This window comes from Plecotus auritus, assembly GCF_963455305.1.
Source record: "Plecotus auritus genome assembly, chromosome: 5".
Classification (NCBI taxonomy): Eukaryota; Metazoa; Chordata; class Mammalia; order Chiroptera; family Vespertilionidae; genus Plecotus; species Plecotus auritus.
Window position 1 is genome coordinate 166,129,144 of NC_137776.1, and position 21,129 is coordinate 166,150,272.

General features: G+C 38.7%; 1 protein-coding gene across 4 annotated transcripts in view; it reads right to left on the reverse strand.

Annotated features, from left to right (window-relative positions):
• TMEM245 (transmembrane protein 245) overlaps positions 1 to 21,129 on the reverse strand; it is a 62,692-nt gene that overhangs the window by 40,311 nt on the left and 1,252 nt on the right. For all 4 annotated transcript variants that reach the window (XM_080668080.1, XM_080668082.1, XM_080668081.1 and 1 more), the window contains exons 2-6: positions 14,048 to 14,165; positions 12,449 to 12,550; positions 6,978 to 7,094; positions 3,981 to 4,196; positions 1,999 to 2,168 (exon numbers count right to left, since the gene is read on the reverse strand). In XM_080668080.1, coding sequence (XP_080524206.1) covers positions 1,999 to 2,168; positions 3,981 to 4,196; positions 6,978 to 7,094; positions 12,449 to 12,550; positions 14,048 to 14,165 — 723 coding nt within the window. The remainder of the gene's footprint in view (positions 1 to 1,998; positions 2,169 to 3,980; positions 4,197 to 6,977; positions 7,095 to 12,448; positions 12,551 to 14,047; positions 14,166 to 21,129) is intronic.

Consider the following 21,129-nt stretch of genomic DNA (forward strand, 5'->3'; position numbering starts at 1 on the left):
ATCCTCTGTAGATGAATCATTTCAGAAACACTGGTCCAATCAATTAAAATTTAATAGAAACATGAAAAATAGATTTACTTCCCAAAGCAACAGCCCATACTTATTATTATACTAGACAGAACATAAATTTGGCATCAATTATAATTAAACAAATATTCAGTTTGCAATAGCCATTTATTCTGATTGTTGTACAGCAGAAAAAAACAGTTTTATTCATTTTACTGTCTCTGTTGCCTAAGAACAATAGATTGGCAAACAAGTTAGAATCAAAATGACAAATTTTTACAAGGCTACCTCATAAAAAATACTTTTAGATGCCTGGAACTTCAACTGACACAACTGTACAGTTTTCCTAAATGAAGGGTCCAAATACAAGTACATAAGGACAACGCTGAAAATAGGGTTTAATCTCTATCCTGACAGTGGAAAGACAAAGCATTAACTGAAAATAAGATACCCTCTTTAAACAGTTTGACATGCTGAATCTGTTCTCGTAAGATAAAGCTTCACCCTAACACAAGGGAGATGTGATAAATATGCTGAAATTTATGCAAAGTCTTAGATTCATTCTTACTTAAAAAGTTGAAAAAATTAGTAACAACACAAATAGGCAAATTACAAAAGAAAAATATAAATATCCAATAAGCATGTAAAAGGATGGTCAGCCTCATTTTTAATTTTTAAAATTTCAAATTAAAAAAACAGTTGAGATACTTCTTTTTATGAAACTAAAAAGGCCTTTTTGTTGCACTATAATATTCCTTGGCAAGGGCTCAAGGAAATACGTATTCTCCCATGGTGCACTGGTGGGAATTAAAACTGGCAAACTTTCTGGAAGGCAGCCAGGCAATACGCAAGAAAATGTATCCCCTGCTTCTCCTTTGACCCTGGATATTTCAATAAGCATTAAAAGATTCACTTCCTCCCCCTTCACGCACTCCAGTTATTATCCTCACCAATATCTACTCTGGTTTCACCTAACAGCATTTCTCAACCTAAGTCATGAATACACCTGTTAAAGAAATAGTTACTAGCTTCTGTGGTAAGAGTCCAGCTCACACAGCATAGCACACAAAAAGACCTTCTCGATCCAGTCCCACCTGACCCTCCAGGCTTACCTCCCACTAAGCACCATTCACAAAGCCCAGCCATGACCAGTTTCTTGGCATTCCCTAAGAATCCATGCTGTGGAAGTCTCTGTGCTGTTCTTGCCACGTCTACTCCTACTTGTGCTTCAGAATTTGCCCTGGCATCACCTCCTCTACAAAACCGCCCCTCTCCCATTACCTCACCAACACGGAGTCACTTTTTTGCTGAGTACTATCACTATATCTTGTACATACTAGTACTTTTCCTCCACAAATCAGAACTACTGACACTTGCATAGAGGTTACTGTGTGCCAGGCTCTGATCTAGGAACTGCACAGGTATTAACTCATTTAGTACTCACAAACCACTCTATGAGGTACATGCTCGTACACTCAGTGTATTGATAAGGAAACAAAGGCACAGAAAGGTTAAGAAACTCATCCAAGGTCACACAGCTAATAAGTAGTTGAACTGGGATCTGAAACCAGAATTTGGACTCAGAGTCCATGCTCTTAACCACTAAACCTCTGAATCTAACCACTGTCTCTAAATTTTAATGGACTGCTGTCTCTCCCTACACAGAAATTCTGCATCTAGTTTTCTGTTGATTCATCTGTTTTTCCCCCGAGGACTTAGCACAATATCTGACACATGGGAATTATTTCAAAAATATTCACTAAACTGAGCCACTACCTGGCTATAATTTTTAGGCAAGTCACTTAACCCTCTGGATTTCAATTTGGTCCTTGATATCCTATCCTTATATAAACCATAATTCTAAACTTTAAATTCCACTACAGAATTAGATTTCAATTCCAGTATAAACACCAAATACCACAAAATGGAATATTTCAGATGATGAAATGGATAAATTCCACTAAAACAGCCCAAGTTCTCAAAATACATTACCTTGCTATCAACTTTTAACAAGAATTTCCCAAGTCCGACAATTGGCCATGGCGCTAGCGCTTCCTGCCGATCCTTCAGGAAGTGCTCCACGACCCGCCACCACACGGAGCAGCGCTTCTCCAGGAAGTCCACAACTCCAAAGTGAATGACGAGCTTTTTGAGTATCCAGACTATGAAGAGGATAAGAAATACATGTATGAACAAAATGCAGATTACAAGGTTATAACAGGAAAAGGTCCCTTAGTGTCCCTTAGTTTCATGTGACCTTTTTAAAACAGTAAAGCTGGTATTTAAGCCAAGATCAATTTAAAAAAAGAGAGGAGGGAAAAAAGTTCAAGGTATTCCAAATTGATGGTATTGGGACAAGCAACCTTTCACACAATCCCCACGTGCTCCCACACATACCACCTTCTTTGTGGAGTCTGAATCCCTGAGCAATCAGGGATTGTTTTACAGCGTATTTTGATCATGAAGATTTCAGTGACTACGACCTAGGCCCCTCATACCATACCCCTTCTTGGGTAAAGAATACTAACCTCTGACATGTTCTAATCTCCTTGGCTATTATAGTTGCTGTTGACGAATTTTGTTCTTTTCCTTCGATTTTTTGTTTAGTGGCCAGAAAAGTAAAGGTATTCCTTCCACACACATAATGATTTTATACCACTTCAGATAACGTTTTCGTTTATGTTCCTATTTCTTTAAGTGATGTTGTGCTATACATCTGAATCCTTTACCAGGATTCAGAAGAGAAGCAGGCTGGGTACAAGCAGGGCTGTTACAAATGGCCCGAGGCTGGGCACTGCACACCTTCAGCGGGGACCATTCACAGACCACAATATGAATGTTCCCTCTGCAGGTAGGCAATGCAGCGGCCCTTCAAGCAGGGGTTAAGCTTCCTGTAAAGGCCAACTAAGATGGTGGTGGGACTAGAGGCTTTATTTTTGCTTGACAAAAAATTAAATTCTATGTATACATATAGCACATGTATTACATCAAAACTAGAGGCTCGGTGCATGAAAATTCATGCACTGGAGCGGGGGGGTCGCTCAGCCCGGCCTGACCCCTCTCACAGTCTGGGAGCCCTCAGGGGCGGGAGGCGACCCGGCGATCAGGGGAAGGCAACGCCCCCATCACACCTCTGCTGCTGCCACTGCTGGTAGCGCAAGCCTCGGCCGGCCCTGGTTACCTGAGCCTTGGATGGCCCTGGACAGCTGGGAAGCCACCATCAGAGGCTTGCCTGTGCCTCGGGCCGGCCTTGGGCGGCTGGGGGGCTGAGGGCGGGTCAGATGCACCGCGCGCCTGCCACCCCCTTGGCAAGGCTGAAAGGACTGGGGGACTCCGGCGGGGCTGAGGGGACTGGGCACCTCCATCTTGTGGCTATGGGAGCCACCATCTTTGTATGGTGTGACGGTCAATTTGCATATTCCCTCTTTATTAGATAGGATGGAATCATATGGCTTTTCACAAATCTTTAAACTAGGTCTTTGTACCTGAATACCATGGTAATTTAAGGCCCACCTCTATTGTGTTGTTCTCTCTAAAGGTATCTTTTAATCAGGTACAAAGACCTAGCTTAATGATTTATGAAAAGCCTTATGACTCCATTTTGATAAAAAACGTATGACATATGTACAAAGAACTTAATTTTCTGCCAAATAAAAACAAATCACGATTTTGCATACATTATAGTTCTCAAAACCCACATTTCCATTGAATTAAAAATGCAATGTAAAATGCACTTCACTAAGAGCAGCTCTCAAAATTCGATCATAAACCCCTAAACCCAGATTGCTAACCTTCTCATGCACAGAAAGGAGAAATATTAAAGAGGAATCAAGTAACAAATTTCCAAAATAATGCTTATTTAAATGCAGAAATATGATCATTTAATTTAAAAAGAGAATAAAATGATCCCAAGTACTAAAATCCAAAAGGAAAAGGAAAAAAATTTTAACGATAAGACGTTAATTAACAGTCACCTGCAATCGGCACTGGCAGCAGCTGCACGATCCACAGGTTCAACCAGAGCTGGACGGCAATGATGGCCCAGACGAGGGCCACGAAGTAGATATCGCTAGTTTTCTTCTTTCTGGAGAATGCTCCGATCTCAGGCCTTTGCCTGCGCAGCGTGGGCGAAGGGGAAGAGGGCGAAGATGAGGACAATGTTGGAGGAGGTTCGCCTCTGTCCATGGTTTCTGAAGAGGGAAAGAAAAAAGAATTACCCACCATCTTAGTCCACATCAGTGAACAGTAATACAGAGTAATTGGCTAAGCTACTCTATTTTAAGCCTTCAAAATGGACTCGAACAGTATGATTACATTGGGTCAAAAAATAAAAATATTTTGATGTATGTTTGCATATGCACTGAAAAACGTGATGAATTAACAATGCCAACAGTGTATACATCTAGGGAAATTAATTAAATTTGTTGGGGGGGGGTACTTTATACTGTTCAAGCTTTTTATGACATATCTTTATTAATACAGACACCATTTAAACAAAAAACTAAAAAATATATAACAAAATAGCTGAGAATTATAATCAATCCATGAAAATTATTCAAACCATATGAAGCAGCAAACATTAACGTATAGAATTCCTATATTTAAAATGTTCTCTTTTAATATAACTTGATAGTAGGTGCATTTATGTAGATATTTCTGACACAATGTGGCTTTTCATTGTCATTTCACCTAAAATGGAGCCAAACGCTCTTACAAAAAGAACCCAGGACTTTGAAACATGTGTTGAGACATAGAACAAGATTTCTGGGGGTTAAGGGATTTTCAAATAAAGGAAATCATACTACATTATTTCACAATATGCACTATTTTCTAATAATGCAACTACTATGTCTTAATATAAGGTTATATTATTTCTATTTCCTAGTTTTACCAACACATACCATATGTATCAGAAATCATACAACTCTTAAAGCAGTATTACTTAGTATATACCATGATGATGGAAATGAGTAAGATCCTAAAACTTGTATTTTGCCTGCCATAAATAAAATGTAATGACAAAGGTATGTCATATTTCAGAAAGTCTAGAAAAAGAAAAGAAACAAGAACACCCATAGTCCCAGTGCCCTATCTGCCCTATGGTCTTCCCAGTGTTACATAGTTGTGCCATGTTCCACTTACCCTTGTCCACATTCTCCCTTCAGCTGAATGTCAGCTCCAAGAGAGCTAAGACCTTGTCTGTCTCGTTCTCCCTCCATTGAAATCCCAGCACGCAGAATAGTACCTGACATATAGTAGATATTCACTAAATATTTACTGAAAGAATGCCTTGCCTATTATTTCAAAATTTTCATAGGCAACTACACAATAACCTTCTCAGTACTATATCATAATGTCCTTAGGGTTCCTTTTTACATTAAATGTTTAGCTGTGAGTAAATTTTTACCACTGAGAGAACTAGCACCATCGTAAGCGAGCCCACCTCACAGAACTAACACTCCACCCTGAGGTTTGGGGCTAAAGCCAAAGCTAGTTATAATATGCTTCTGTTTGACTGTGCTCTCTGAGTATCTTTCTAATTTGGAAACTTCATGTTGGTGAATGTGGCAGACATTTAGAATAATAAGTCTATAATCAAAACACCATCCTCGCTTTGAAAACATGATTCAGTGTGCAAGAAAAATAAGTTGTCCTACTACCCCAAATGCCTTTTTCTTAGCTGACCCCTTCATTCAAGGCTTTTCTAAAGTCAATTCTTCAAGAAAAGCTCACTAAAAATATCCCTAAACTCCCAATCCTCTGGCTCTAATGGGCCCTTGGCACAGGCAGGGTGGCCTTTTACATTCCTGACCTCCACATGAGCATGGAGTGACTTTAAAGCTGATATAAATCTACCAGCTGGTTCTCTCAGGAGCACTGAACCCAGAACAACCAGTGGGGTCTGTTTTAAGGGAAACGGCCAATATATTAAGAGCATGAGGCATGCAAAGCAAATGTTGAGAAACAAGAAATGCCAGAGAAATGGTACAAAATGAAGAATCAAGATAAGAAACCTAAGAAGGTAAATAATTAAAAGGATGAAAAAAGTGACATGTGAGAACAAAGATGGGGCAGGATGTAAAAATATGAATCAGAGGAAAAATGAAGGACCAGTAGGTGGCATTTTGTAATGCTAGTGTCTTCCTTAATTTTATATTCTATGAGTATTTCATTTTCCAGAATAATTTTGAAGGCATCTGTCTATATAAAAGGCTAATATGCTAAGTGTCCTTCCCTCCATCTGGGTAATGACGTCCTTTCCCTAGTGACAACTAGCCTCCTTGCAGTTTCTTCAGCCCAGGAACACTTTAGCCAGGTGGGAACATTTTACACTTTAACCAAACGTCTGTGAAGTGTTTTCCCATGCCTCATCTCATTTGATCCTCACAGAAGTCCTGGAGTAGGTAGATAGGAAACTTGATGGAATCCTATTTTCTTTTCACTAGCTGGAAAACGGAGATTAGGAAGTTTAGAAACTTGACCCGACTGAAAAGAAGTAAGAAATGGTGGACCTTGAAAATGACTTTAGGTTTTCTCACTGCGCAGAATATAGTCAAACACTGCTGCAGTTAAATATTTTACCCTTTGTTCTCCCTGCGTGATCTATAATAATAATCTGCTTCCGTTGATATTTACTGATATGTTGCTGACAATTACCTGAAAGAGAAGTTGGGGTGCTTCACCGGGCTGGAAAAAGTTTAGCTAAATCAGAAAGCAGATCTAATTAAGCAAGTTTGTTCTATATCCTTAAAAGACTAAGTTGACTCCTGCATGTGCGATACATATAAACTCTCACTGGCGCCAATCGCATGCATGTGTTTCCATCTGTCACTGTCGATCATGAATTTGGTTGACACTTCTATTATAGAGAAAGGACGAATAGCAATATTAAAATATTTCTTCTAATTAATTTCCTTTTAATGTTCACGATTCGTACACCAGGCCACTAGTTCCTTCATAAGGTCAGTCACCTGCAGGCTGAGTAGAGGGTTGGTCTTCAGTGTTCGATTCATACCCTGTGATAGAGATGGCCAAGGTTGCTAGAGTAGAAGCAGCCATGGAAATAACTTGCCCCGGTAATTCTGCCCCTGTAAAACAAGCATGCATTTTTAAAACCTTTTAAAGCAAACTAACAAAGTGGGAATTAACTTGCAAATTGAAACATAGTAGTCCTAAATTTTCACTAGTAATAAAACAAAATATTTTTTAATATATATTTTTATTGATTTCAGAGAGGAAGGGGGAGGGAGAGAGAGAGAAATAACAATGATGAGAAAGAATCATTCATCTGCTGCCTTCTGCACGCCCCCCACTGGGCGCATCCCAGGCATGAGCCCTGACCAGGAATCAAACTGTGACCTCCTGGTTCATAGGTCGACGCTCAATCACTAAACCATGCCAGCCAGGCAAAACAGAATGGTTATTAATGACCCACTAGACCAGTGGTTATTTGCCAAGGGAGAATACTTAATAATCAACAGGAAAGTCTGCTAAAAATGCAGGTTCCTGGACTCTATCTTTCTCACTGGGGAACTTCATGCTGCTGCTGATTGATACCTGTGGCAGGTAGTTTTTTTTAACTTCACAGGTAAATTTTAATGCACATCTCTATTGAGAAATACTTCTAAGTCTGTGAGCTTCCTGAATACAGACTCTCACTCTCCTTTATATTACTAACTCGGATTACAGTATGGCACAGTCCATACTTAAGGCTCTCAATTATAACATTCCACAAATGAATATGCAAATGTATGGGCATTATGTAAAACCATATATATATATCTATAAAGCACATAATTCAGTAGTCAAAATCCACCACTTAAAAATCTAAAAGAATATCATTACTCTGTCTCATGTTATATATGCCCATGTTAAGTTCCTAACAGGTAGTACATCAAGATTAAATTTGCAATAGACTAAAAAGGTTTACCGGCCAATGAGGTCTGTCTGTAATTGTCAGCCTTTAATCTGTTATGGCAAACAACACAGATTAGGTTACACCATATCAGATTCTAGCATGCTTTTCTGCACTGTAGAGACTAGAAAACGAAAGACTGTATTTCTTGGACTCCCTTGCAGCTAAGGTCCCACAGGTGATGCAGTTTCTACCATGCAGGCACACTTGTGTAAGACTTTGAAGACCAAAGCAACTCACTGTAATTTGGAAGCCACATACATGTCAAACAAAGCCACAGAGGCATACATGGCTTATCCACCAGACCTTAACAGAAGTTCCAGAGGTTCTGCTATCTGATCTTTAACTTTGTGGCAGGCAGCAGCAGGATGGCACTTCTACTCAAAGAGTCCTTGGGTGTCACTGAGCATTTCTCCTGGTCGCATTATTTCTGCCTGTGTAGAATCTACGATAAGCTTAATTGTCTGGTCTTTCCAAAAATTCTATATGCAAATAGTCTATATGCCAATCAGAACCTCTTTCTATTTAGACTAGCTAGCATAGATTCCACTGTCCACAATTAAGAACACTGACCATTCCTAGTTAACAAATCATACACCCACGTTCATACAGCTGGGACCTTACTTTTAGTAGGCCAATACTCAATGTGATTAACATAGAATTCTGCCAAGCCAATGAATTTCAGCTCCAAATGAACTACACATATCCAATGAATTTAACCTTTACAAATACTCTTTCTCCAACTTGCTGATGTCATTAAAATACACAGTAAATATCCAGTGAATCATAGCTAAATCAAAGAAAACTATGCAATACCATCTTAGTTAATAAGTTTTTAGAGTGCCTGAACTTCATAAAGCAGTGGTTCTCAACCTTTCTAATGCCATGACCCTTAATACAGTTCCTCATGTTGTGGTGACCCCCAACCATAAAATTATTTTCGTTGCTACTTCATAACTGTAATTTTGCTGCTGTTAATGAATCGTAATGTAAATATCTATGTTTTCCAATGGTCTTAGGCTCTACAGCAGCAGTTCTCAACCTGTAGGTCGTGACCCACACTTTGAGAACCACTAGCAGGGTCACCTAAGACCATCGGAAAACACAGATATTTACATTACAATTAATTAACAGTAGCAAAATTACAGATATGAAGTAGCAACGAAAATAATTTTATGGTTGGGGGTCACCACAACATGAGGAACTGTATTAAGGGTCGTGGCATTAGAAAGGTTGAGAACCACTGTCATAAAGGAATGAAAAGAAGAGCACACATGCTGGGGGGTGGGAGCAGCTGGGGAGAGGTCAATGGGGGGAAAGGAGACTTACGTAATACTTTAAACAATAAAGAATTTAAATTAAAAAAATAAAAAGAAACAAAAAGGAAAGAAGAGCACACAGAAAATCAACATAGAGTATCTGAAAACTATCGAGGTAAGATTAGGAAACTGATCTTATTCAAACAGGCATTCTAACGACTTCAGTCTTAGTGATATCCACCTGCACTGCAAAAACCCCAAGGGTTTGGGCAGAAGGATGACAAACTAGACAGAAAAACTCCAGGACTGAGAATCTAGACAAAGTCATGGTACTGGCAAAAAGTCCCAGCTAAAAATAGACATAGAGACAAAGGAACATAATCTTGGGGCCCAAGAACTATAAACAAAAAAGGAAAGAGCATCCAAGGTTTCAAGTGTCCATCTCCCCAGGGATAGGGCGAGCATTCAGAAGTCCAAATAACAGGGATCTACACAAGTCCAAAGAAGCAGGCCACTGACATTAGCAGCCTAGCTCCAGGGGACAGAAACTCATAATCCAGAAAAATGTAAAAGAATAACAGATCACATGTTCAAATATTATCTATTAATAAACAATGGGCAGAATAACATTTTTTTTAAATCAGGGGAAAATATATTTTGAAACCAATCTAAATGAGACTTTATTCTTGTGTATCCATTACTAATGTGGAAAATACATTTCCTTCTCAACGGTTTCCAGTATCATCTCATTGTGCTATTAGTCGGTAACAAGGATGCAAATTTGTACCAGCAGGAGGTTCTCTATGTCTATTTAACTGACAGTGTCAGAAATGGGGAGTGGAAGATGAGCAGTAAAAAAATCTCGTTTGTTCCTTTTCTTTTTCCAATTTGGGCTTAACTGGACCAAACTTTTTCACTCATACTGCATGCTGTCCTAAAACAATTAAGGCAACCACCAAGTCTTCCTACAAAGAGACTCCAGAAGGTCATTTATAAACAATTACCAATGTTAGGAGGAACGGATCCAGCTTCACTTGTCTGTACTTCTCAAGCTGGGTGTTCAGGCTATTAAAGATACATCTGACGTGTTTGCCTGGCTTTTGAAGAAGTACTTCTCATATTCAGTAAAATTACACGAGACAACATGCTTAAAGAGTCTACCAGACCCTTGCCCATACTGTCATTACTAACAATAATGCTAGTGCTCCCCTTTTCTCACAGGCTAAGGGAACACATCAAAGCTGGATTCCAGGTTTCTACCAAGTGAGACTTTGGGATCCAGGAGACAGAGCACCTAGGTCCTGCCGCTGTGATAAGCCAGCAAAGCCAACATAAAAGACTGAAGCAGCTGGCAATCACAACTGAGTTCAAGAGGATCAGCAGTCAGTACCTTTCCAGGGTGACTGGTGCTTGTTCAAAGAGCCTGGAGAAGGGAAAGAACACTAGGCTTAGGGTCAAAGACCTGGGTTTATCTCTTAGCTCCACCAGTCACCAGTTAATCTCTGGAATGAAGTGTCTTCACCTGCAGAATGGAGATAACCATTCTTAAAAAAAGACAGTACATTTAAAAGCATGGTACACACTTAACATTTTTTCTCTACCTTACCTTGGGGGTTCCAGGAAATACCAAGAGCTCCCAAGGTCTAAGAGAAAACACTGGGTAAGGCCCCTGGATTCAGAAGGAGCCTCTAAAACTAACTCAGCAATGATTCACAAGAGGAGTTTTCTGGGTGTCATGAATTCTGATGAAATCCAAAGGATTAATTCTGTGAAGCCAGTGAACCACAGATCATAAAAGCGTCCACAGCAGCAAAAGATTCAAAGCTCAGAAGACACTGAGAGAGATGTCTATACAGGTGACTGGGATACAAGAGCAGGTCCAACAACGAATGGGGCAGTGGAAGTGACAGGGAGGAATAAACGCATACACTCCATGGCAGTACACGGAAGCAGTCCTGTACCTAACTACATCACAGTGACATCTACAGGAGGGAACGGGCCATAATCAAAGGAAAAGGCTGTCCCAGTATGGACTACTAGATGGTTTGAGTTCTGATACCTAAAAGAAAGAGGTTCTAAGGGCAAGAGAGAAAAAATACTCAGAAATTTAGGGGAAAAAAAGTTTGAAAGATTTATTTTATGATAAGGATTGTCTAGACTAGAAGTCCATAAAAGGATTCTAGATCAAGAATAACCGATTCCGAAGCAGGCTGGAATGAGTTATTTGCTCTTTTAGTTTATATATAACCATCAGAAAGAAGCAAGAACAAATGTCAGTCACTGGAATAACTGTGTGCTCTTCAGATTTACCTCTCCAGGCACAGCTGCCTCCACATGGCTGGTCAACTAGGAAGTCCAGTCTGATGACCTGAGCACTATTGCTCCCCCACCCTCAGCTGTCCCCTTACAACTCACTAAAAATTCATACCTTTAACAAACTGTTATTGAATAAAAACCATTTACAGCCAAAAATAATCTTTAAAAGAACCTGGTGTATTCAACATCATACTGGAAGTTTTAACCAGAGAAATCAAGCAAGAAAAAGAAACAAAAGGCATCCAAATTAGCACAGTAATAAAACTATTTGCAGATGACATGCTCTTACATATACAAAATCCTAGTGAAACCACACCAAAAAAACTGTTAACAGAGTTGCAGGATACATGATCAACACAGGTAAATTTGGATTTAGCAATTAGCGCAAGCAACAAAATTGGAAAATTCACAAATAGGTGGAAATTTAACAACACACTTGAATCAATGTATCAAAAAGAAATCAAAAGGGAAATCACACAGTATCTTTACTCAGGGAAAATAGAAACACAACATATCAAAATTTATGGGATGCAAAAGGAGTTCTAAGAGGGCAATTTATATCTGTATCTATAAGAGCATACATTAAGAAAACACAAAGATCTCAAATAACCTAACTACAGAGTTAGTTGCTTAATGGGTAAGGGTTTCCTTTTAGGGTGATGACAGTATCTTGGAATCAGGCAGAAATAATGGTTGCACACACTGGGAATGTACTAAATGTTACTTTAAAATGGTTAATTTTATGAATCATACCTCAATAAAAAATGCAAATGGGGGGGGGGCATGAGGTATAGTCTAACAACCTAAAATATTTTAAATAAATTTACTGTTCAGAAAACACCATAGGTTTTTAAATATATTTAAAGCTGTTTCATCATAGCATGTTTTTAAACAAAGCTACTCTCCCCAATATTTCTTAAGAGTAATATTAATAGAATGCCTTATTTCTTACCAGAAGATTCTTTTCCATTCTGTTTTTCATAGAGTGTGCCCACAGACATCAGGAAAACAATAACCAGGAATACTGGAATTCTCCATGAGCCAGCCAGAGATGCTGCAAATTATTAAGAGTTAACATTTTTAATTAAAAAAAAAAAAAAAAGAACCCAACACTTTAAAAGAACAGTTTGGCATCTATGTTAACAAAAATGTTTCACAGGGAAAATTACAAAAAGGAAAAAAGGCCATCAGACAGATGAAACCTAAATAGAGAACTTCTCTAAGTCCAGCTCTGCTTTCAGAGGCCCCTGGTCCAAAGAACTGGGCTTGTACCAGCCTACCTTTAACGGGCTTGTATCACCTGAGGAATCAAGTCCTCTCTGAAGCACATCCAGGTTTTAAGACTATTCCGGACTCAAAACCCCCAAGTAATCCAGAATGACCTACATCAGGCATCTGCATGAGGCATGGATACTAGAGTCATGCGGCCTGACTTGATTTCCTAAAAATACTTCTCGACGTGAACTGTCTCAAGAAAGGGGGGCGCGGCCCAAGAGAGCACTGCAGAAAGCTTCAACGGGTCCTCCCTAGTGCTCCTCCCTAGTGCATAATGCTAACAAGTGTCTACCCATTAGCTGTTTGTAGTTCCTTGAGTTTGTCTAGAGCCTTATGGACATTCACCTGCCTGCCTGCCTCCCTCCTCTGCCTTCCTCCAATTCAAAATGAGTCCAGTCATGTTTTAGGGGGTCTTGCTGATAAACTCCTCCAGCATTCCAGGTCAGCAAAGTTAGAGAGTAACGCTTCCCTCAACTCTGGGCTCTAAGCAGAGACGTATTTTCTCAATCAACTCTTTTTTTTTTTCAACTTTTAACAATAAGTAGCTCTAAAAACTACTTTAAATAGGCTACCTACTGCTCTTGGTTACTAATTTTGTTTTTAAATTAGAACTAAATATTTCCACAGACGCGGACTTGGAAATAAAAGAGTCCCTGAAAACTCACTTTGTAACAACCTCGTAGTCACCCAGCTAACAGTGCAGTCCCAAATAACAGAATTATGTTGTGCAGCTCTGACGCTGATCTTTCTTCTGTTGAACAGAGATTTTTTTCCTCTGAAGCTACTCACTGCTGTAACTCTCTCCCACACGTTTAAACCACTTTCACAGGACAGGCTTCCATGTCTGATATCCTCACCTCCACCTCTCCCCACCCCTGCAGCCCAGTCCCCTCTCTTATCCAGAGTAAACATCTCCGGTTCCTTTCATTGTTTCTCACATATGATTCTGAGCACCTCTTATTATACTTGACTGCTTATCTATATCCTTCTTCAGTATGACACTCAGAAATAGCCATGATAGTCCAAGTGTGCTCTACTTTTTAAGATGTGGTTATTTTTAAAGGGCCTTTTTGTAAATGAACATTCAATTTAACTAAAAGATAGACATTTTAAAGCATAACATTTTCATTAAATATTAATAAAATATTAAAGCAGAACATTTTCTAAAGATTAAGAATTTAAAATGTAACATGTAACACTACAAAAAAAACCACTTGGATTTGCGTGGTCTGCCATTGCTGACCTTAAGCTAAACTTTCTTAGAAAAATGACCCACCTAAATGAAAAAGCAATATAATCCAGACAGGAATTGAAACTGCTCTCAAGTAGCGCTCAGTGCTTGCATTCCACTTGAATGAAACAGTCAACACATAGCCAACTACCAACGTCCAGATCTTAAATAAATGAAATATAGACACAGTTGTAAAATATATACACATGAAAATACATACAATTGTACAAAATGTGCAAGCGTCTATAGACTCTATATCGCATGAGAGCTGTGGTCACAACACAGATAAGGTGAAGGCAGATGCTGCTACAAGGAGCATGTGCAGGCTTTCCTCCCCTGTTCAGGTAAGTCAAGTTTTAAAGTAAACAGGCATTTAAAATCCCATGTAGTGATGTTATTTAAATATTTTTAAACAAAAATACATATAGTTTTAACTTAAGATATAGTAAAGTTCAAAAACTACTATATGCATAAAGATCCTTAAGATAAAATATTTCATTTTTAAGCCATAGAGTTTATGGAATTCTTCAAGTTTTCTCTATAGATTAATGTATGTTTAAAAAAGAAAATAAAAAAAACAAGAAAAGGTTAAAATAATAAGTACTATGATTCCCATTTTACAGATGAAAGAAACTGAGACTTCAGGGAAGTGACTTGCCCAAGGTCACACAGCTAAAAAGTGACAAAGCAGGGATCAGAACCCAGAAATCTAGCTCCAGACTCTGCTTTCTTAACCAGGAGAAAGAAGAGTGGTGCTAAAATAAATAAATAAAGAGGAGAAGGAAATGGAAACGACAACGTTGGAGATATGGATATAGCTGGGGGGAGGGGGACTTTTAGCTTAGAAAAGAAAAGGTAATGTCAAGATTTGACAGCTATCTTTAAATAGCTGGGGAAATTCATCTGGGGAAAGCATTAGACAATTTTCTGAAAATTTAGGTAGGATTAGGAAGCAACACATTTCAGCTCAATTTGAGGATAAGTCTTTCTAACAAACTACAGCAATCTGAAATTGGAATAAGGATACCACCAAAAGTGTTTGAGCAAGAGCTGACCATCAGTCAGGGATGACAAAGTAGGAACATCTGCCCCTCAGCAGTGAGAAGTTGAACTAGAGCAGTGGTCAGCAAACTCATTAGTCAACAGAGCCAAATATCAACAGTACAACGATTGAAATTTCTTTTGAGAGCCAAATTTTTTAAACTTAAACTTCTTCTAACGCCACTTCTTCAAAATAGACTCGCCCAGGCCGTGGTATTTTGTGGATGAGCCACACTCAAGGGGCCAAAGAGCCGCATGTGGCTCGCGAGCCGCAGTTTGCCGACCACTGAACTAGAGGCTCACAAAAGGTACAAACTTTCAGATTTTAAGTCTATGATATTTTAAAACCAGTCTCCAAGAAGTTTTTGTTCTTTATCTGTACTTAGGAATCAGTATCACTATTAGGGAGAGAAAAAAACAAACAAAAAAAACAGACTACATACTTCAGATTTTTTAAGGGAAACTCATGGTCCAAAGTGAAGCATGTGTTTTCACCTAGTAAACCTGAAACTCACAGATCATCTCATTCCAGTTTAAAATAACCACTGAAATAGACACCTCTGTTCCACTTCTAGGAATTTTGTCTACAGAAGCACTGTACACTGTGCAGACACATATAAAAATGCTGTGGCAGTTTAAAATATTAAAGAATTGATAACAAGCTAAATTTCATTTTATAGAGAACTATTTAAATAATGGTATCTCCAAAAATGGAACAATTATTCGGACTTTCAAAGACATGATGAATATATATATATTCAATGATACACTATAAATTTGTGCAAGTGCAAATTTATGATGGTGAAATATACTCTCAAAATGCTAAAAATGTGTTCTCCCTGGCTGATTGGATTTCAGGGGTTAATTTGCTTCTTTATGTTTTTCTTCAAATACTGAATTTTCTTCTAAGAGGATTATTACTTTTATAACTAGTAAATGTTAAAAAAGAAAAACCAACAAAAACAAACAAAAAACACTTTGGCCTCATTTTGGATTTTTTCCCTTCAATATTTTGAAGTGTTTCCTCAGAAAAGAGTCACAGAATATTATTAGCACAAAAAGTATGGCCATTTATAAAAACACTTTAGAGTTCCTATTAAACCATTACTTTACAATGACCAATGCTTAAAAACGTTTATCAGGTTATCCTAATACAGATTCAGAGTTAATATAATCTGGTAGGAACACTTTCTAAAAGGCATCTAGAAAAAAAAAGTCTGCATACTATAGTACTATTTAAAAAAAGAAGTATAATCTGTAAGTGCTAACAAGGAAAGATGTCCACAATACAATGATAAATTAAAGACCAAGGTGCAGAGTTTTATACACGTTATCCCATTTTTGTTTTAAAAGCCGAAAATCCTAAACTTTATATATCCACATAGGCATAGAAATAAATTTAGAAGACTATTTGTCAGTAACAACAGTAACATTTGTACAGTGGAAATGGTAGCAGAAAAGAGAGACAATTCACTTTTACATAAAAACTTCTATGCTACTTAAATTTTTTTAATATAATAAGCATGTTTTACTTGAGTCAACTTTTTAAGTTGCTAAATATTCTTTAAAATAACTTAAACTGAAAACTAGGATTTGGACATTCAAATTCCATACCTAATTTCTAGTATGGATTCCTAAGAGTGCCTTCAGGAGAGTTTTTATTTCTCTGTCTCCCAGAGAGATATGCTTAGCTTCTGAGCAAACCTGTTCAACTATGAATTTTCTTCCCAGCATAAATCAATGAGCAAAGTTTATACACAAGAGGTCATACTTTCCCAAGTGTATTTTCTTTAAAACAACGTGTCCTTTTCAAAATATACATTCAATGCTTGTTTTGAATCACTATATAAGGCTCTGCATTATGTGTGCTAGATACTATACTAAGACTGCATAAAAATTGGCAATGCACTACCAGTAAAGCAATCTAAAAAGTCACATTTGCCTTTCACTTGACTTATTATCCATATATACTTTTCTGATTAAAAAATAGTAAATGCATAAACCGTAAGTAGATTTTGCCTTTTAAACTAAGTCATTGTTTTCTTTATTTTCATCTGGGCATTAAGACAACTTGGCTTGCTTCTGTTGCATGTTTCTGCAAAACACTCTGTTAAGTCTTTTTTTCTTCTTCTTCTTACTTTCCTAAGTCTTGAACAAGACCAACAGACTTCTTCCCAAGTTATGGAGCCACAGCCCTAATCACAGGCCCAATCAACTATTGTTTCAAATATTTCATTTTCTTTTAAGATAGCTTAATGCTAACTTGAAAACTGTTCTCTTTGTGGTCTGGGAACTTAAGAGTCAAGAATCTTATAAAATCGCAATCTTTCACTGAAATCTAAGTAAGCACTGGAATCTTCCTCCTTACTGTTGCCAGACAAGCAGAAAGGCACCGGGGGCTCAGAAGTGGAACTGAGGAGGCCTGGATGGCTAATGCACACTTCCTAAGAGCCTCACCTGCAATGCTGCCAAACTCTCAGGAGCTGTAAAACTAAACACCAAGGAACCTTAGAAATCCTCCAAGTACCAGAGAAGAGCCCTGGTCTGTTCAAGGTCACGAAGCAAGTTACTGACAGAGCTCAGTGTAGAATTTACACTCTTCTCATCTTTCAGCCACTATTCTTTCCACCACATGCTTTTTTATGAAGTGAAATGAGAATGCGATTAGAGACCACCGAGAAAACAAACCTATTACTACTGCAAACACTGTAAACGGTCTTCAAATTTTCCAACAAGTCTGAATTAATGGAAAGATGAAAAACAAGACACTCCCAGCAAAGAAACATGGTGGAGCAGGGGAAGCCATTAGCTTTTCATATTTATCTTGACAAACCCACACCACCACCACTAGGAGAGATGCCAAGTACCTGAAGGACTGAGTCACATGTGAGCATGGTGCAACAAATGATTTTCTTTTAAGTGTTTAGAAATCACTTACTGAGTCCGTGCAATATCCTAAAATATTTGAAACTGTTCAAGAAGAGCTACTCATACCATAAATGATTAGTCTTCACTTGTAAGCAGGATGAAATGTTAGGAGACATAGGAAAAGAGCTAAGAGCCTACAGTGAGGGAAAGAGGAACGGAATGAGAAAGATAAACTGGGAACAAAGAAAAATAAAGGCACTGAAGACGCTACAAAGGAAAACTGAACAGGAATTGAAAATAACTGAACAAGGATAAAAGCAAAGAACAGAGAGATGGCTAAGATTTCTAGATGACTAGAATCCAGGGGTCTTTCGGGGAACACATATGGTTAGTCCAATCCCTGATGTTCTTCCATTTTTTCCCTAATAACTAAAATCAAATCATACTAAAAAATTAAACTAAAAATTTAAACACAATGTATTGGAGGAAAACTTTTAAAAATCCTTATTGAAGGACTTGATGACAAAGGGACTTCAATTGCTGACAGGTCTGTTGAATACCATTTACTAACAGAAAGAATAGCCCAGCCGGTGTGGGTCAGTGGTTGAGCACCAACCTATGAACCAGAAGGTCACGGTTCAACTCTCCGTCAGGGCACTGCCCAGGTTGTGGGCTCGATCCTGGGTAGAGGGCATGCAGGAGGCAGCCAATCAATGATTATCTCTCATCATTGATGTTTCTATCTCTCTCTCCCTCTCCCTGCCTCTCTGAAATCAATTAAAAAAATAGATTTTTAAAAAGAACAAATTAATCTCTAGTCAATCTTCTCACATGTGAAATCCCCTCCTACTGCACAGGATCGTTGTGAGAATGAAATAACACACACGAAAGCACCTAATCCAGTGCCTGGGTCATGGCTCAAAAATTGCATCTCAACTGTATGAACTGTCAACTCACCAAATGTAGATATGCTTAAATGTAACTTTTCCCTCTGCCTCTCCCATCTATACCTGCAGCAGGCTCAAATTTACAAGTAGTCCAAAAAGCATAAAGACTCTTTTTCTTTAACAGGCAGCCCTGCTTGGGATTACAAAATTAAACTCACTGTGAACTATGTGACAGAAAAGTTACAGCGTGGGCCCCCTGCCCAGTCACATGACCTATTTTCAGGTCATGTCAGGCCTTAATCAGCACTTTTGCCTGAGAGCTGAAAACTCCTTGTCTCTGCTTCCCAGGTACACCTCACCCCACCCAACCCCCCACTCCAGTGCTGAAACACAACTGCAAGCCTGTTTCTCTCAAACTCACATCAACCTCCGGCTCTCCTTTCAATTTAGTCCCTCTACCACTCCCTACTCAGTTCTAATTATCTCATATTGTCTCTTTTATAAAATGGCGGGGGTCTTTTTACCCCCTCCTCTTCTCCCTTGGCCCTACTACTATAGCCAAAGAGCTGAGTTTCAAGCCTTTTTTTATACCATTAATTGGCTTGACCTTCCTCCCTACCTCTACCTTGGCCCTTACTTCTCTTCTCCTTCCTCATCCACAAACCATATGAGGGCATTTAAGTAAAATACAAAGATGAGGGTTTATGTTCAGTAAAACAATATTCAATCCTATACTGTATACTACACTGAGTTGAGAACACCTTTTTACAAGTATCTAATTCCTCATCTCTTTCTGCTGAGAGTGACTGACAGAAAGGCTTCATTTTCCACTAATCATGCCCATTTACCCATGTATTTAACTTCTTACTCTTGTATGAAAACACACCACATACGCTAGTTAGGCCTTTCTTCTCTACTTTCCTACAGTGCAGTGGATAAGATACTTGGCCTTGGCTACAGTAATTTACAGTAAGTTGTAATATCAACAGTCAAAAACTGTTAGCAGACTCTATAAACGTGTCTGATTTTTGACAGGATTGAATTTCTTGAGGATATCAGGCCAAAATAGTCTTTCTATTTCTTGACAGCATATAGTATTCTGCTTTCTATATAAGAGGCATTCAATGAACTTTTACTAACTGTGAAACAAGGCAAAGAAGAAAAAATACCGAACTGGGACTCCATAAATGTGAACCGTGGATTTGTCCACAATATGAGTAATGTTGGGACAATCACATTCTCTGGACCTCAGAAACCTCTCCTGAAGAGAAGCAGGCACCCGGCAGGAAAGAGTAACTTATCTCTGGGATCACTTCTACCTGACAACCACAAGACCCCAGAGTTAGCGGAGGTTGTTGCACACCCCTCCCTCCTGCAACTGAAACAGCCCAGGCCTCTTAGAGGCCAAGGCTTCGGTCTGATCACTTAGCCGTTGCACGCACAGGCAGCATCGCAAAATTATGGATGAGGTGCTCCCCAATACCTTGCTGGCTCATAACTGGTGGGTATGTATTCCTGTGAGTCTGTCATCTCCATTAGATTATGTACACATATGATTATATGCACCTTGAAGTCAGAGCCTTCATCTTACTGCTTTTAAATCCTTCACAAAGCCCAGCACCCAACATAATCGACTTTTAACTTGACCTGAGAAGTGGTATTGATAGAGCAAGAGAAGACAGCAGTTCTGGGATCAGTCATCACTCTACCAATAACTTCCAGCAAGTCAAAACCCTGCTGGACAGATACGGAGAATTGTTTTGCAACTTGAGGAACACTGACAAAAGAGAATAAAAAAATTTTAATGGGCCCTAACTGGTTTGGCTCAGTAGATAGAGCGTCGACCTGAGAACTCAAGGGTCCCAGGTTCGATTCCAGTCAAGGGCATATACCTTGGTTGCGGGCACATACCCAGTGGGGAGTGTGCAGGAGGCAGCTGATCCATGTTTCTCTCTCATCGATGTTTCTGACTATCCTTCTCCCTTCCTCTCTGTAAAAAAAATCAATAAAATATATATTTTTTAAAAATTTTTAATGGTACTCTTTATTGATAAATTGGCATTCTTATGCATTAAATATCCACTTGTTTTTTAAATATTTGAATTAACTGGTCTACAATCTGATCTGAGCTAGGAATTGTGTCACTCGATCATCTTTGAAGTCCCTTCCAATTCTAAGGCTCCCCAGTTTTCTAAGAATAAGCCCAGGGTGATCCAGGAATCAGGAATCTACCTTTCTTCCACCCAGTCTGCTTAAGTAATCCAGCAGGAGGAGATGTACTGTGGTACAGCTGTTCTTGCACAATGTAAGCAGTTCCCAAGAAACAGAGTG